Source organism: Macrobrachium rosenbergii, chromosome 14 (genome assembly GCF_040412425.1).
Source record: "Macrobrachium rosenbergii isolate ZJJX-2024 chromosome 14, ASM4041242v1, whole genome shotgun sequence".
NCBI lineage: Eukaryota > Metazoa > Arthropoda > Malacostraca > Decapoda > Palaemonidae > Macrobrachium > Macrobrachium rosenbergii.
Window position 1 is genome coordinate 29702384 of NC_089754.1, and position 18766 is coordinate 29721149.

The following is an 18766-nucleotide window of genomic DNA, read 5'->3' on the forward strand; positions in this document are numbered from 1 at the left end:
ATATATATATATATATATATATATATATATATATATATATATATATATATATATATATATATATATATATATATATATATATATATATATATAGACAATATATATGTACATATACATGTTATATATATATATATATATATATATATATATATATATATACATATATATATATACATACACATAGACATTATTTTCACAAAGACAAATAATTACAAAATATAAATATATATTGACAGTATTTTCATGACGATGCAAAAATAGTGTTTCGATTCATAAACCAGTCAACATGAAATAAACAAGTAAAAAATGCGCTGAAGTTTCTTCGGTGCAATCGAGTTTTCTGTACAGCGTATAATGCTGTAAGAAACTCTTAGCCAAAGCCTTTGAAAATCTCAGCAGCGGTCCATGAAACTTTCAAACACGGCGCGTGGTGGCCTCTGTTTTTGGCACCTATAGCGATGACAGAAGTACGATTATGGCTAAATTTAACCTTAAACAAAATAAAAAGTACTGAAGCTAGAGGGGTGCAATTTGGTATGTTTGATGATTGGAGGGTGGATGATCAACATACCAATTTTGCAGCCCTCTATCCTCAGTAGTTTTTAAGATCTGAGGGCGGAAAGAAAAAGTGCGGACGGACGGACAGAAAAAGTGCGGACAGGAAAAAGTGCTGACGGACAGACAAAACCGGCACAATAGTTTTCTTTCAAAGAAAACTAAAATTGCAGCAAACAGTCTACTTTGTGCATAGTAAAACATGAGCATTATTTGATAATGATTAACATTCCTAAAATATTCGTAACAGACCTTCGCAAATTAATGGTCGCTTTCAAGTGAAGCATGACCATTTGTTTATCTTCTTTTGTGGTGGTGAGGTTGGGGGAAGTTAGAGTGGCTTGGCCAGGGGGAGGGGGGGCGAGGAAGACCTCAGTATCACTGGTATAATTCCACTTTGATGCATCTCTCAATCAGACCAATTTCTGTATTGGAAATGTTCATTAATTATATATATACCTCACTGATGAAGACCTAACGAGGGTTTTGTTAAATGAAATACTGTCGTTTTTTTAAGTTTCTAATAAAGCATAAATTCATTACACGTTTCTGCCGTCGTTAAAGTTTGTGCCCTTTGCCAGACTATAATGAAATGTAATCAAGCAGAGACTTATAATGAAACAGTAACTAGACCAATAAAGGTAGGCATAATTTGTTTATTTTGGTAGGGGAGGCACGGTTACTTGCTTACTAACAAAAAAAAAAAACTGTTGTTATTACAGAGTAAATGTAATTAACTTGACCCAATTATATGCCAAACAGAAAGGCTAAGGGAAAGGTGTCCTTTTTTAGACTAATTAGAACACAATATTAAGCTATTTCTGGTTTTGAGTATTGAGTTCAATGAATATAAATATATAAAATAGTTTCGATAAGCACCTGAATTCTTCCATGTTTTATGGTACCTGAGAAAAACTGAACCAAGAACACTTGATATGATTTTAACTATGAAATTTCTTGATACGATTTTAACTATGAAATTTCTTGATACGATTTTAACTATGAAATTTCTTGATACGATTTTAACTATGAAATTTCTTGATACGATTTTAACTATGAAATTTCTTGATACGATTTTAACTGTGAAATTTCTTGATACGATTTTAACTATGAAATTTCCTGTAAGAGAGCTGAGTTTTCATTCGCCGTGCCCAATTGATTGTTCGTATCTTTTCGAAATCTTATTATTTAACAAGCTTTCTTCCCACATTTAACATTATCCTTATTCATTTCTTTATTTTCCTAAATTACTTGATATCATCATTCTTAAAATCAAAGCGTTCTCTTACTATTACCTAAAATAATTAGATAATTAACACCGACCATCATATATTCTAGAAATCAGTTCATTTTGACAGATCGACCAGACCCAAAAACTATTACTAACAATGGTCTAGAAATTTGCTGATTTTGACAGACTGCCAAGACTAAAAAATATTAATAACAATATAATACTGTGCAATGAATTACGTCTATAGAAATAATTGTAAAACAATCATTGAAGGAAATGTATTCTGATCATGGCATTTTACAATGAATAATCATTTTAAATAGGAGTTACTGCTTGTAGAACTTCCTTGACGCATAACTGAAATGAAGAATTGATTGACGCAATGAACTGTGGTTGTTGACAATTGTGTTTTGACTGATGATGGTGAAAACTGTTATCAACGAGTTAATATATTTCAATTACAGTCAAAATGACTGATATATATATATATATATATATATATATATATATATATATATATATATATATATATATATATATATATATATATATATATATATATATATATATATAAATTATATATATATATATATATATATATATATATATATATATATATATATATATATATATATATATATAAATTATATATATATATATATATATATATATATAATTTATATGTATATACATATACAGTATATACATATAAATATATATACACCAATACTTTTAAAATAATTTACACCAATCTGGTTTCGAAGTTATATTTAATTTAATGACGCAATCGCCTATTATTCCATTCTTCCCAGTGTAATACCACTTAAACCTCTCTCCCTCTCTCTCCCTTTTCTGCAGGAATCCTAACGAAGGAGGCGCAGGAGGAACAGAAGAAACTTTGGGTCCTTTGAGAGAAAAGAGCAAATATAGGACCCAGGACTGGTCAGGCTACGACCCAATATACAGGAGATATCTGGAATTAGGTATGTGAAAAATGAGTCTATATTTCTCTACTTTTATGTGAGGTTTTTGCTTTCTCTTTAATAAATGCTGGAAAGGACAAGGCACACTAAATCGAAGGACTTGAGATTAAGTAATATATGTTCGGTTTGATATTAATAACAGGGTAAGTTATATATATATATATATATATATATATATATATATATATATATATATATATATATATATATATATATATATATATATATATATATATATATATATATATATATATATATATATATATATATATATATATATATATATATATATTCTTCAGTGATTTTGATGGAAAAATATTAGTGAATGGAAAAATAAATAAGTGTTTTATTTACGATGTGTACCTTCAAAGAGTTTCTGTATTATTTATATATATATATATATATATATATATATATATATATATATATATATATATATATATATATATATATATATATATATATATATATATATGTGTGTGTGTGTGTGTGTGTGTGTGTATATGTGTGTGTATAATTATTTCTTTTTGCACGAGTTGGTAGCAATTCAAGTTTATTTCTTAATTGGGAATCACAATATTATAGTTTAATTATAGTTTTGTTAATTTTGCCTTTACTTACACTGTATATAATTTTGTAAATTGGCAATATAAATACGTATATATCGAAAACAGAGAGAGAGAGAGCTATTTTTTTGAGAGAGATTTTGAGAGAGAGAGAGAGAGAGAGAGAGAGAGAGAGAGAGAGAAACTCAAAAGCTATTTTTTTATTTGAGAACATTTGATCTGAGAATTTTGGAAAGATTCAGAGAGAGAGAGAGAGAGAGAGAGAGAGAGAGAGAGAGAGAGAGAGAGAGAGAGAGAGAGAGAGAGAGATTTTTTGATCTGAGAATCTTAAAATCTATCTTTTTGATCTGAGAATATTTGTACCAAAGCTTGAACGAGAGAGAAACTTAAAATATTTTTTTGAGAGAGAGAGAGAGAGAGAGAGAGAGAGAGAGAGAGAGAGAGAGAGAGAGAGAGAGAGAGAAACTTAAAATATATTTTTTTGATCTGAGATTATTTGTATCAGAGCTTGAACGAGAGAGAGAGAGAGAGAGAGAGAGAGAGAGAGAGAGAGAGAGAGAGAGAGAGAGAGAGAGAGAGAGAGAGAAAGACTTAAAATCTATTTTTTTTATCTTAGAATATTTGTATCAGAGCTTGAGAGAGAGAGAGAGAGAGAGAGAGACTTAGATACTTAAAATCTTTTTTTAGCTTAGAATATTTGTACCAGAGAGAGAGAGAGAGAGAGAGAGAGACTTAAAATCTCTTTTTTATCTTAGAATATTTGAGAGAGAGAGAGAGAGAGAGAGAGAGAGAGAGAGAGAGAGAGAGAGAGAGAGAGACTTAAAATCTCTTTTTTATCTTAGAATATTTGTACCAGAGCTTGAGAGAGAGAGAGAGAGAGAGAGAGAGAGAGAGAGAGAGAGAGAGAGAGAGAGAGAGAGAGAGACCCAAAATCTATTTTTTTACCTGAGAATATTTCTACCAGAGCTTGAGAGGGAGAGAGAGACTCAAAATCTATTCTTTTTAATCTAAAGAATACTTCTACCAGAGCTTGGAAAAGAGAGAGAGAGAGAGAGAGAGAGAGAGAGAGAGAGAGAGAGAGAGAGAGAGAGAGAGAGAGAGATTAAAATCTATTCTTTGGCCTAAGAATACTACTAACGCAGCTAAAGAGAGAGAGAGAGAGAGAGAGAGAGAGAGAGAGAGAGAGAGAGAGAGAGAGAGAGAGAGAAGGAAAGTGCCAAGAAAGAAATCCTGAAGACTCCTTGTCGAGAAATGAAATGTGAGGCCTTCAAGCCCACTGAGTCTTGCCACATCTTTTGTAAGTTTGCCCATTCCGGGCGCCTTTGTTTTGTCCACAATGGCGTTGGAGAATCCCTCAGTGTTTTATGCTAATCCGGCTGGTACACCCCAAAAGAATCTCTCTGCTTCAAAAAGTAAAAAAAGACAAAAAAACAAAAGGTTATGATTTTAAAGTTGATCTTAAAGTTGTTACTTGAAAGCCTTGATAAGCCTTGGTTCATTGTTTGTGGGTTGATAATGATTTTGAGTTATAATGAAATTCAGGAGGTATAAAAAAGGACTTGGGTGAAATTTACGAACTGGTTGGAGCCTGAATGAATAAAATATATAAAATCAGGAAATATAAAAAAAATTGGGAGAAATTTACGCATTCGTTGGAGCACAAATGAATAAAATATATTAACTGGAATGGAAATAACCAGATTAATTAAATTTAGGAAATATAAAAATTGTCGTGGAAGATAATTACGAATTCACCGGAGCATGAATGAATGAAATATATAAACTGGAAGAGAAAGAAACAAAATTATCAAATTTAGGAAATATAAAAAAAAGAACGTGATTAATTTAGGAATTCATTGAAGCACGGATGGATAAGATATATAAACTGAAAAGTAAAGAAACAAAATAATTAAATTTATGAAATCTGTAAAAAAAAAAAAGTGGGAGTGCTTCACGAATTCACTGGAGCACGAATAAATAAACATACCGTAATAAGAAAGTAAAATAAAAGAGCTGAAAATAAGGAAAATATTCAATTTGAAGAACTCAAGATGCTTGATGTATTTATAAAATTTTATAAATCATCCGCACAAAGTAAACCCATCAGTAATTAAATACGACATCATGTTACTCGTTGGATAAACATGACAGATTTAGTTATTAATACGTGTTATGAACTCATGTCATTTTGTGATTGAAATTTTCCCTTCGAGTTGATGTAATATGAGTACGGTATACTAAGCTTAAAATGGCTTTCATGACGTCAAAGCAATTAAAATATTTTGTAATGGATTTTGCTAATATTCCCAGGCATTAGATTTATTTCCTGTTCAGCTAAAATTCCTGTTTATTCAAAAATATCATTCGAGTATTATGAAAGCAGGTTTAAGTTCCACTTCTAATGCAGTGCAGTTTTTTTTATCACTTAAATAATTATCTGATGAAGCTGTTTACTTTGCTGGACAATCCACTGTTTTATTTTTGTTTTTGTTTTTTTACATCTTCACGCAATGAGAACTCACTTGATTTTACAAGTTCTTATATCAATTTGTCTATAACAAAATATATGAACAAGAATGACCTATTTACTAATCTTTTCGAAAATGAATCATATTACGAAAGTTCATCAGGAATTCGTTTCACTCTACTTAAAGAATGACTTTTAAAATCCTTTTTTTTTTAAATTTAGATAAAAACTGAGATTCAAATGACCCTAACTATAAGTGAGAGACAAAACTAGCAAAATGAGCGACGAAATATGCAGATGAACCACGAAAAACAATTCACCATAAAAGAGACTACATTTCTACAAATAAAGAAGTAAAATATATAACCTGCTTCACTACAAGAGTCTAAGAGAAGTTGAATGTATAAATTTTGCACGAGATAAAAGAAAAATATAATCTTCACCACAAGATTCTAAGATGAGTTGAATGTATAATTTTTACAAGAGATAATGAAGGAACATTAGATAAAAACAAAGGAGATATTTTCATTTTATGGATACACAAAAAAGGGCCCTTTAACTCACTCACTAGGAATGCAAGGAAATGGGTTGTTTTCCCCCAAATAAACAAAGTTTCCAGGATTCCGATCTGAAGGTCACGAGAACGAATCGATTAGGTGGGGCCGATTGATTGGTATGAGAGAGACTGCAGGTGGAACGAGGTAGTTGGAAATGTAAAGCAAACGTGTGATTTTGCTTATTGCTAATGTAGCGTAGGTATGATTTTACTTTTGATAAATGTAGCATAGGTATGATTTTACATAAGCTAAGTGTAGCATACGTTTGATTTTACTTTTGCTAAATGTAGCATAAGTATGATTTTAGATAGTTGCTTTAGTGTGTTGGTAGTAATGATATAAGTACAAGAGGATATGACGTCTCTCTCTCTCTCTCACTCTCCGTAAAAATATTCTGATAAAAAAATAGCTCTCTCTCTCTCTCTCTCTCTCTCTCTCTCTCTCTCTCTCTCTCTCTCTCTCTCTCTCTCTCTCTCTCTGTCGTAAAAATATTCTGATAAAAAATAGGTCTCTCTCTCTCTGTCTGTCTCTCTCTCTCTCTCCGGTAAAAAAAATGCGATTTTTTTCACAATTCAGTCCTGAAAATTTTACAAAGTACTAGAAAACACTTTAATTTGTAACTAATTTCTCTAAAATCTTTGGAATTCGTCAGTCCGTTTCCTAATATCAGTCCTTTTGTACTAAGCTTTATATTTAGACTGAACAATAATAATATTAAGAATATTAAAAATTTTAACAATTGTCACTGGCAGATATATTAAGCTTTAATCAAAAGAAAATGTTATACGTCTCATTCTATGACCAGATGACCTCAGGTTTCCTTTGTATTGGATAAACATCAACAGCTCTCCAATAAAAAGAACCTAATGTCATTTATAAACAGTTATAACCAGGAATAAAAGTTTGGTGATAATATCATTACTATTCTGATAATTATTTCTCCTAATGAGAATGTTTTCAGTCTGTTATGATTATCTGCTAGTTGCTAATTGTCCGTTGGAATAAAGGAATATCAGTCTTTTTAAAGACTCATTATATTCCAGAGAACAATTGATTCCAGTTTAGGTGTTGAACAGAGGCTAAATTTGCATCAGGGAATTGTTTGATGTTATCAACGATGATGTGATGATGAAAGAAAGAGTAAATGGCGTGGCTACAGTATTTGTTAATTGAACTGTTGAAGTAGTCAAGGATTACAAGAGGGTATTTAGTTAAATGTTTAAGTAAGCTGGTAGGAGAATTATTTACTGTTATTATTATTGTTATTATTAGTACTGACTGCCAATGCATCATCTTAGAGTAAATAACTTAGTTTTGAAGTAAATTTAATGAACGATACTTTCAAGATACACATACAAAATATATATATATATATATATATATATATATATATATATATATATATATATATATATATATATATATATATATATATAATACACACACACATATATATATATAATTATATATTATATACTGTATATATCCTACTTACCGTTGTTCCTAAATCCATCAAGGTATACTCTTAATGCTATTGATTAAATGAAAGCATTCCACGAAAAAGAACGATATCTTAATAGACTTGGAAATATCTATCAAAAAGAGGAATTTCACAAATTTTCTGTCAAAAAGACATAAGAAAATAACTGTCAAAGAGGCGTAGAAAACTTGATTATTAAACCTTATTATTTCATAATTGTGCTGTTTACGTATAATGAACGGTCCACCAAAACATTTAGTGAGGAATTACAAGCTAAGCTGTTTTTCTTTTTTCGGGGAAAAAACAAGAAAAAAATATTTCCTTCTCTACGACGAAGCGCAGAAATTTAAAAAATATACAGACAGCTATTAATATACTGAATATCAAATAACATTTTTTTAATTTTATGTTAATATTCACTATATTAATATCATATACTGTTTAAAAAGAATCTGATAATACTCACTATATTTTCATTAGGTAATATTTTGAAAGCCTTGATACTGATATTCAGTGTATTAATATCAAACAACATTTACAATTAATAAGCTGTTAAGTGCTGTAATCTACTTATATTCTTTAATTCCTTATTTACGATGAAGAATACAAATAAAAAATCAGTTCATGATATAATAAATATCAAATATTTTAAGATAACAGTCACCATTGGGGTTTCAGTAATCTATATATTCATTAAGCAGAAATTAAGCCCGACTGAATCCATGTACTTATCTTGATTTGTGACTCTCTCTCTCTCTCTCTCTCTCTCTCTCTCTCTCTCTCTCTCTCTCTCTCTCTCTCTCTCATTGTCTATGAATAAATGTGAAATCCTCTGAAAATTATGGCAGTGTCCTTTAAAGCCTATTTTTGGATATGGCCCCATGGCCTCTCTCTCTCTCTCTCTCTCTCTCTCTCTCTCTCTCTCTCTCTCTCTCTCTCTCTCTCCGGGTAATTCCCACTGTTATTGTTCGCGACACAATAGCCTTAGTGAATTCTTGCTGTTCGATGCCAATGTTCCTGTTAGTATCTAAAGCAGCTATTCCCATTACTTGGCGGCGGAGGAGGAGGAGGAGGTATTGAAGCACGTGACGTAAGAGGAAAACCTGCCTCGCTGAGTACGTTTGAAGGTGCAAAATAAAATTTAAATGAGAGAGAGAGAGAGAGAGAGAGAGAGAGAGAGAGAGAGAGAGAGAGAGAGAGAGAGAGGGGTGCACAATGGTAGATGGGACATCAAAAGGGCAGGCGAAAGGCGTCGGATTTAATGAAAACAGAAAGGGAACGGATTTTAACTAAGAAAATGGCTTGCGTACGTTATATATTAAAGCAAAGGAGCTATAAGTCTTTTTTCCTTCAAAGCGAAGCAGGTTTATTTAGAATGTAATATCTTTACATGGGATGTACGCTGATACAGACGCACATTCGCTCGCGCTCACATACACACACACACACATATATATATATAATATATGTATATTATATATATAATATATATATATATATATATATATATATATATATATATATATATATATGTGTGTATGTGTGTGTGTGTGTGTGTGTGTGTGTGTGTGTGTAGCCATGTTATAACTCTCTATATTCAAATACACTGTAACAAATATATACATCTCTGGTTAAAAATTAAAAATTAAATATTTATTCAGAATCCTTTTAGGGACCGAGTTACCTAAATAAAAGTTACCAGAAACCAAGTAACCCAATATAGAAGTTACCAGAGAGCGAGCAACCCAGTATAACAGTTACCAGAGCCCTAGCAACCCAATGAACGAATGCGAAAAAAACAAAAAAATAATATATCCAATTGACACAACAGCAAACACAAATGGCCTCCATTTGCGCGAACAACCGAGAGATATGAGATGAAGAGAACCCAAATTTATGCCTGAGAGGTCCAGGTAAGAGAGAGGGGAGTTTGGTGGGGTTAGGGGGTTAGGATTTTGAGGTTTCGGGGTTGGGGAAGGGGTTGGGGATTGGATGCAGCCTCTGGGGATGATAGCAGACAAGGCTATTATTCTTTATGGATATGAGAGAGAGAATGCCAAGGCGTAACTTTGGCCTATTTGACGTTTTGCATAAGGCCATTACCCGGGACGAGAAGAGAGAGGAGGATAACGCGCATGCGCGTGTTTCTCTAAATGTAAACATTAGCCGGAGAAGGAAATAATAAACTGTTTGTTACACGTTTTAAGGTCACACGTTAAAGGGTAAGGAGTCTCAGGAGTCTGGAATTGGGTCTAAGGTAGAATTGGGCCTTAGAGAAAGAGAGACTGAAAATAGGAATCATTGCTCTTATCGTCTTTCTCTGGTAAGAGGTGAGAGAGATTCTTCATTTGTCCTCGCTCCCGAGAAAAGGGCGTTGTATCATATTGATTTTCGATTTTTCGCAGTTACAGGCATACAGACAAACACACACACGAACACTAATACTGACACTCAGAGAGAGAGAGAGAGAGAGAGAGAGAGAGAGAGAGAGAGAGAGAGAGAGAAAGCTAGGAAGATGCTGCCATCTGCTTTTGTAAATCGCGTCTGCAAATGTCACCAAGACGTTTACACTTATACGAATAAATTTGATATTTTCCAGAAACTAATAATTATTACTATTTATAATAAAAGAAATCTACATTTATAATTTTACACTGCATTTGCTAGAGAAAACAATCTAAAGCTTATACACTCACATAAATATAACAGAGATAGGTATCAACTTTTAAAGACAAAATTATGGTTTATTTTCAAGAAAAAAAGAATATTTCGAAATGAGACTGAATTACTCTCTCCCCCGATCTAAGGTTGACTGAACCATGCAGGAAGTAAGTGAGGGTACTTATCTTGATTTGCAGCTACTTGATTTGCAGCTATTGACCCTCTCTCTCTCTCTCTCTCTCTCTCTCTCTCTCTTTTGTCATTGTTTATGAATAGTTGTGAAATCCTTTAAAAAAAATTATAACAATGTCCTATAAAGCCTTTTGTGAATATGGCTCCGTGACCTCTCTCTCTCTCTCTCTCTCTCTCTCTCTCTCTCTCTCTCTCTCTCTCTCTCTCTCTCTCTCTCTCTCTCGCTGTCATTGTTTATGATTAATTGTGAAATCCTCTAAACGTTATGACAATATTCTCTAAAGTCAATTTTTGAATGTAGCTCCATTATCTCTCTCTCTCTCTCTCTCTCTCTCTCTCTCTCTCTCTCTCTCTCTCTCTCTCTCTCTCTCTCTCTTATTAGATATTCAAAATGCTCTATGAAAACAATGATGATAGCCAAAACAATACAATTCATCATCGGGTTACGAACCTCGTTTCATTTTTTTGAAGATATTCTCATTTCCAGCAGGCATTATGCTACAATGATTTCATTCTCGTTAAATGCACTTGCAATAAACATCATTTTATGGCAATAGTATCACCCCCAGACTGAAATGGCTTTTGGAAATAAACAGGAGAGTTTATTTATGAAGTCAAACCCACCGTGAAAGCCTTTCTACCCTATTAATCAAAGCATGGTAAATGTATTTAACATGAATGAGTTTTGGTCAGTTGTTTTAATTATATGTCCTTTCAGTGTCCGTGGTTTACAAACTTTTTCTTTGACACCTATTTTCCATTTCTTGGTCAAATGATTCTTTAGGGTAGTGTCAGTGTCAGCCTAGGATCAGTGATTATTTCTTTGTTATTGTAATAGTTATAAATGATATCAGCATCATCTTATTATGTTAAATTATATATCTCTATTGGCAGGAGCATTTACTTTTATAAAATACCTTAAGCAAATCTGAACCACAAATTTTTAAAAACTTTCTTTACATAAGGGGTAACGAGTATTGGAATTTATATCAAAATTCAGACGTGAATTTCAAAATAATAATTTCATGAAATTTTATATTTCGTAGTGACGAATAAAGTAAAAAAAAATTCCCGAAATCAAAGGCTGCATTAAAAATGTTTATGCAAAGGAAGGAATTAGGAGAAAAATATGTCAGTCAACTTAATTCTGAAGCAAAAGCAAATGATTTTGTTGTCGTAAACACCAATACTTTTCATTTAACGATTCCAGCTCTCACAACACATTTTAAATTTAGTCTGGCGCTGTCAGGTCCACCAGAATTGTAAAAATCAGCGAAAGTCCAAATAGAAATTAAATATCTCTCACTATTTTCGCAAATTCAATAAAACATAAAATATATCTAACATAAATCATTCAAAAAGTATACCTAATTTCTCACGAGTCTTATCAAGTCAAACGCATATTTATGAAAATTAAGCTTCGACCCTCACTCGTCTTATCAAACTTCAACCTTAATTAGAGTTTTGCAGTCGAAAATCCTGCTAGGAGTAGTTTGAGAGTTTGTGAACTGGAGATGAAAAAAAAAAAAACTCGATCTTGATAATAATATCAACACTGCGCAAAAGGAAGGGAGACACAAAGATGTGTTTGGGACGAGTTCTGTTGTTTTCGTTTTTGTTTATTATCGATGTTGTATTTATTTTATGTTATTTTAATCCCATGATCTTCTTTATTAACATAATTGGTATCGTCTTTAGATACCAAGATCAAACAACATGGATAAATACACAACATGACAAAGGAACACTCATTTGCAGTCGTAAGACTCCCACCAAATATTCCCATAAAATTAGATCACTTATCGATGTCAAATTAGATAAAGGAATTTCATATATCGGTCATAAGACATCAAACAAAACAGAAACTATATTTTGATTACGATTTTACATCTATTTATTGTTAACTAGTAGATTAGAACTAGGTGAAATTGATGTTACAGCTTAGAAAAATATTAAAACTGTTCAGTTTTCTTATCTTCTCTATTTCATAAATAATTGAAGTTTTAGTTTTTAAGAATACATGTGTTATGTGTTACATTGTAGCCTTTCTATATTATAAATAACTCAGTGTGAAAAGAATATATTTCTATATTTTATCCGTTTTTTTTTATTATTTATCAGACGTTATTTTTCCATTTCAAAATTATTTAATATCATACTCTCTTAGTTGGTCTGTTTAAATCTTCCTTTTACGTAGATACGTAACCATATACCATCTTCAAAAATTATAAAAATATGATTAATAAAATGTGTTTAAAAGACAGTACAGTTGCAAATATTTTCCCTCGGAAATCATGAGGTTACATAAATACATAATTCCTAGTTTAACTTGTGACAAATTAAATCGAAATAGTGAGATTTCTACAGAGTTTTGTAATTCCGTCAAATTCTGTAAAATTTTTATGTATATTTCAAGGGTATTCCAGAAAGTTTTCCTCATTGTTTTATCAGGCAGGTTTATCTTCACTTGATAAAATCAGTTGATTTATCATAAAACAATTTGCAAGGATTTTTCTCAAAAAAAAATCTAGATTTTTAGACATTCCATTCCTTATTTCTTCGTTCTCCGAGCCAACTATTCAATGAAAGTATTTGCATGGACCATTATTATAGTTCAAGCACCCATTCCTTTGCGAATGTATAATTTATCAATTCATGCAAAACCTCATGAATAATGCATTCGGGGTCATGAAAGAGCATCTTGTAAGACTCTGGTCCAGAGGCAATAAATTCCTCAACTCTTGGGAGAAAAGGGAAATGTTTGTTCAAAATTAGCGTTTTCTGCGAGAAAGCGAAACGCGTTTCTTTTCTGCTTTCTTTTTTCTCTCTGTACCTCAGTGGAGAAATGCAAATCAAAAACGAAAAAGGAAATAAATAAATAAAAGGTTCAGGGTTTTCTTTTATCTTTTATTTTTCCGAAGGAGAAATGACTTGAATGTATTCATTTAAAAAACATTTTTCCTTTTTCGAATTCGAGGTCAGCATTTGGTCTTCCAAGTTATGTTTATGGTTGGAAGCTGTTAGCCTGAAATTTCTCTCTCTCTCTCTCTCTCTCTCTCTCTCTCTCTCTCTCCCTTTCCCCCCCTCTCTCTCTCTCTCTCTCTCTCTCTCTCTCTCTCTCTCTCTCTCTCTCTCCTTCCATTTTGCCCCTCTCTCCCTCTCTCTCTCTCTCTCTCTCTCTCTCTCTCTCTCTCTCTCCTCTCCCTTTCCCTCTCTATCTAGCTATCTTTCCCCCCCCCTCTCTCTCTCTCTCCAAGTCTAAGCCATTTCCTCTCTCTCTCTCTCTCTCTCTCTCTCTCTCTCTCTCTCTCTCTCTCTCTCTCTCTCTCTAAATCATTCAAAATTACTCGTTTTTTTCCTTCTTATCTTTCTTATCTTTTTACATCTCTGTAATATACAACTCACTATAATTACACATTTACTCCATTTCCCATTTCATTTTAACCACTTTCCATAACATAACAACCACACAGCCTTTGAATTCCTCGCCTCCAACGAAACGAGCCAAAACTAAAAACAAAAGGTCGTTTCATGAGCCAGCTGACCTAAAACACACACACACACACACACAGAGGCAGGCAGGCAAAGAATCCCCTCCTCAGGGAAATGAAACATTAGGCCATGATCAGAGTCAATGCACCGCCTTGGGGGATTGCCAAGTCTTATTTTTGAGATGCAGTTTTTTCTCGAGGCTCTGCTACTACCCAGGCGTGAAGTGAGACGTGAATGTGGTATTATAATGTGAGTGTGTGTGTGTGTGTCCAGAATGTCATAGTGAGTGGGATTGTGTGCATTTTGTATTGGCCTTCTAGTAGCAAGAAAGTATTACTTCCAAGGACAGTCTTTGTGGATACTGAGATTTGGTTCCTAATATGCACGGTTGCATGTTTGGGGGGTTTGTGCTTTGCTTAACAGATTAGAATATGTATTAGTTAATAATATTTATATACAAATTCCCTTTTTTTTGGAGAATTTTAGAGACCAAAACGCAGACATGAAGACTTGTTTGGGAATGCTTTCCAATTTTCATAGGAATTCTAGAATACACATACACACAAAAATAGTTTATTCTGTAAAGCTAACAACAAGTTAAAAACATGGTAAATAAGAAAACAAATGCTAAAAGCACAAAAAAGAATGTAAATGATAAATAAATATCTCCCCAACAAAACATCTTAGCAAACACCAAAATTATAGATGGGATTCTTCCCCATTACATTTTCTACCCCAATAAGTCTCCAAGTGAGCATAAGTCTTTTCGTCATAATTTCTTTTAAACTACCACTTCCCACAATGGTTATGTTAAACGCATGTTTGTGTAGATGCGTGCCCAACCCAATTTAGCCACGGTTCCATTGAAACATTCTGCCAAAGAATACAACCATCTCCATTAAAAATCAAAGTTCAGCCTGTTCATAAATACGCAGAAACAAATGAGATAAATGTCAGGTAATGGTAAAGGAACAATCACTAAAATAATCAGATCTGTAAAGGTTAGTAATTTTCTAAGTTTTCTACTCACTCTTCCAGCGACTGGGAATCCCAATTCCCAGGCGTTTCATTTTGTCCTTGCAATCTGGTCTTTCACAAAGGAGTGACCACACTTTCACAAGGCCACCTTCGCATTTAGCGATTTCGTAACGCACGAAAGGATTCACATTTCCGTTTAACACACCCAGAAATCCGACTGGAACCGGACCCAGGGGTTCTAGAACAATCTGCGCTGACACTAGCCTCTGCTCCACGCATCACTGTGTCCGGGAGCTCTCCGAACAATGTTCAGGTCACCAACGGTCAATGCTGAATTACCAAAAGGTGACTGTCTGCTAAGCACTGAATTAACAAACACTCAAGACACATATCTTCCACCTGTGAGATTTGCTAAACATTGCAAAAGTTCGTATGTCGCAAACACCTCTGTACCCATTTAAGATATATATATATAATATAATATATATATATATATATATATATATATATATATATATATATATATATATATATATATATAATGTGTGTGTATATATCCGATAATCCCAAATTGCAAAATAATATCTTGAACTGATGTCATGTTTCCTGCATATAAATGACAGAACGAACCCTATTATTCCTAATAAATTTGTCAGCTGGATTATATTCTGTATGTCCTCATCAGCAGCCATTGATGTGGAGTCTGAAAAGATGAAGTTTTATTCCATGACTGAATTACAATAGAGGAATATACTGAGACCGGATACATTATTTAGTGAAGTGTATGATCCTAATAAAGACAAGAACTACTAAAATAAATTTTGTACTTTTGATAAACAAATTGGTATCTCAGAACTTACTTTATTTTGACACAACTATTTTCGAATGTCAATGACACTGATTAGTTTTTCACATTTTAGCTGCTCTCTCTCTCTCTCTCTCTCTCTCTCTCTCTCTCTCTCTCTCTCTCTCTCTCTCTCTCTCTCTCTCACAAACCGATTTATTACCTGAAAGTCGAAAAAAATAGAAGAAAAGTTGTTTTTGAATATCTAGGGACTATAAATAACAAAAAAAAGGAAAATGTAGGTAAAGTATGTAGGTAAAGTATATTTCAATTGACCTCATTCCTGTTATTACCATAGTGAACTTCTTACAAAAACCCTTTTCATGAAAAATTTTAAGATTATTGTTTTTAACAGATTTTAAAATTAATTGCTTCATTCGTGTTCATATTAGAACGGTTAAAATAATATTTTATTGCATTTTATAACTTTTTGAAATTAAACAGACAACAATTCACAACAGAACTTATTATTTTTATTAGCATTGAACCATTTTAAATAAGTATTGTCAAAGAACATTTATGTGTATATAGATATATAAACAAAACTTACTGTAAATACATAACTTAAAACCCAGAGAGCTTGTCTTCTCCAAATTAACGTAGTTATGTACAGTAATTAGGCTTTGCCATTTCAGGTGGACGTGGCCGTATCAGAGACCACTACAGGGCCAACCGTGTAGCCCTTTGGTCCTGGCTGGTCCCGGGCCTGGAGACCGTCGGGTCCCGCTACGGTCCTGACTCGTCCTTTCACCAGCTCCCCGACCACCAGCGCCCCGAGACCTACTCGGGACCTACTAGACCCACAAACCTGTCAAGCAACCTACTCCCACCTCCAACACAAGAGCCAACCACAGCAGTTACAGTCACCGCAGGGCCTCACAATACTCCTAGGCCTACTGTGGTAGTGATTGCCAACAGCAGCAATATCGCAGGGTTGCTGGAGGACCTCAGCTCTGGCCATAGGGAACACCACCACCAGCAGCAGCAACCTGGAGCTGGTGGATTCCCTTACACGACAGCTCTCAGCTTGACGGTCGCCATCGGGTGCTCTTTGCTCATCTTGAACCTCTTGGTCTTTGCTGCAGTATACTACCGCCGGGACAACAATCGCCTGGGGCAACAGAAGCCGTCCACAGGGCACAACCAGACGTCGAGCGAGCCGGGGAACGACGTCCAGCTGAGGTCACCGACAGAGAACTGCAAGCCATCTTCGCCCTCCCATTGTGGAACGCTCCGTTCTTCGGCCACCCTCCACAGTACCTTGGCGACATCCTGCGACGGGGAACCCCAACACGAGTGGCCTCCTGACTACACCAGCTGCTGCCAGGGAGGCCCTACGTCTAACGTAGGAGGAACGAATGCAGGTGTGACCGGAGGAGGAGGAGGAGGAAGCGGCGGAGGAGGTCGTCCTCACAATGGAACGGCAACCCTGAGGTCCGTTCCTCGACCTCCCCCGCCCCCGAGGTCCTCTTCGTACCCGTCCCACGTAGAAGCCCAGCCACTCTTATCTCCAACGGCCCTCCTACACGCCAATAATAATGCCCAGTGCTCGGAGATGCGGGTCTGAGGGAGAACGTTTAACCCTCTAAGAAACCAGGCTCTGAAGACCCACCTTTGAGACGTAGTGCTCCTAAAAGAGAATCCTGAAAGAATCCTAAAAGAGAATCCTAAAAGAATCCTTTCACAAGGTAGGTCTAACGCATCCTCCTAGTAGTGAACTTACGATGACGTTAGCGCGTGTGTATCTCGTCCTGTTGATGTGCGTAATCGTTATATAACGGAAGCATAGAGTGCTTATACCAGAAATGGTAACGAACAATCAATCAATCAACGCCCCCATCCCCCCCATTCACTTTCTACTTGTGTAACCAAATGTCCATGGGTTACTTAGAGACCTGTGTGATACACGAAACATTCACCATTTTCCCTCGAAAGGGAGAGGGAGAATGGAGCTTTCCTCAGTGCTTCTGCCGTCATGGTCTAGGCGTATAGGACTAATTTGGTAGTGGTAATTGTTTATTATTCGCTTCCTTCTTTACTTGTATCGTTCGTAAAGGCCATCTTTAGTTTATTTTGGGCAAGACGTCACATCTTAAATATAATGTTTTGGCTATTGTTTCTTATAATATGCTGCTACGAATATCACTCAGTAAAATGTTGTCCAAGTGATCTATAGAAATAACAAAAAAAAAAAAAAGAGTACGACTCTGTGTGTGTGTGTGAGAGAGAGAGAGAGAGAGAGAGAGAGAGAGAGAGAGAGAGAGAGAGAGAAAGAGAGAGAGAGAGAGAGAGAGAGAGAGAGAGAGAGAGAGAGAGAGAGAGAGAGAGAGAGAGAGAGAGAATTTTAAATGTGGGTTTTTGAACCAAGTGCTAAATATACATTTTTCATGTGATATCAAGAGATTGAAGTGAATTTTTTTTAATGATTTCCCGATGGAAAGGGTTCATGTTTCATAGTCAAGACTATTTACTAAATATGGTTAACTGAACATTAACTAAATACCTAATTTAGTTATCAAATCTAGACGTGAAATAAATAATCTGATAACTTCATAAGATCTTTTTCCAAATTTCTCGTCCAGTGCTAATAACCATACAATCAGTAAGATATGGTCAAGCTATAAAATTAGAGTGAAATTGTTAGTACTGTAAAAAAAAAAAAAAAAAAAAAAAAATATTGCCTGTTCAACAAAAATCACATTTCAGAAACTGATAGAGTAACAAAACCAAAGATTTATTGAAAAATTAATTTAAAATTCA

General features: G+C 34.1%; 1 protein-coding gene across 1 annotated transcript in view; it reads left to right on the forward strand.

Annotated features, from left to right (window-relative positions):
- Positions 1 to 18209, forward strand: part of LOC136845850 (neuroligin-4, X-linked-like) — a 97812-nt gene extending 79603 nt beyond the window's left edge. Inside the window, exons 9-10 of the mRNA XM_067116255.1 lie at positions 2645 to 2769; positions 16642 to 18209. Coding sequence (XP_066972356.1) covers positions 2645 to 2769; positions 16642 to 17573 — 1057 coding nt within the window. The 3' untranslated portion in view covers positions 17574 to 18209. The remainder of the gene's footprint in view (positions 1 to 2644; positions 2770 to 16641) is intronic.
- The last annotated feature ends 557 nt before the right edge of the window (positions 18210 to 18766 follow it).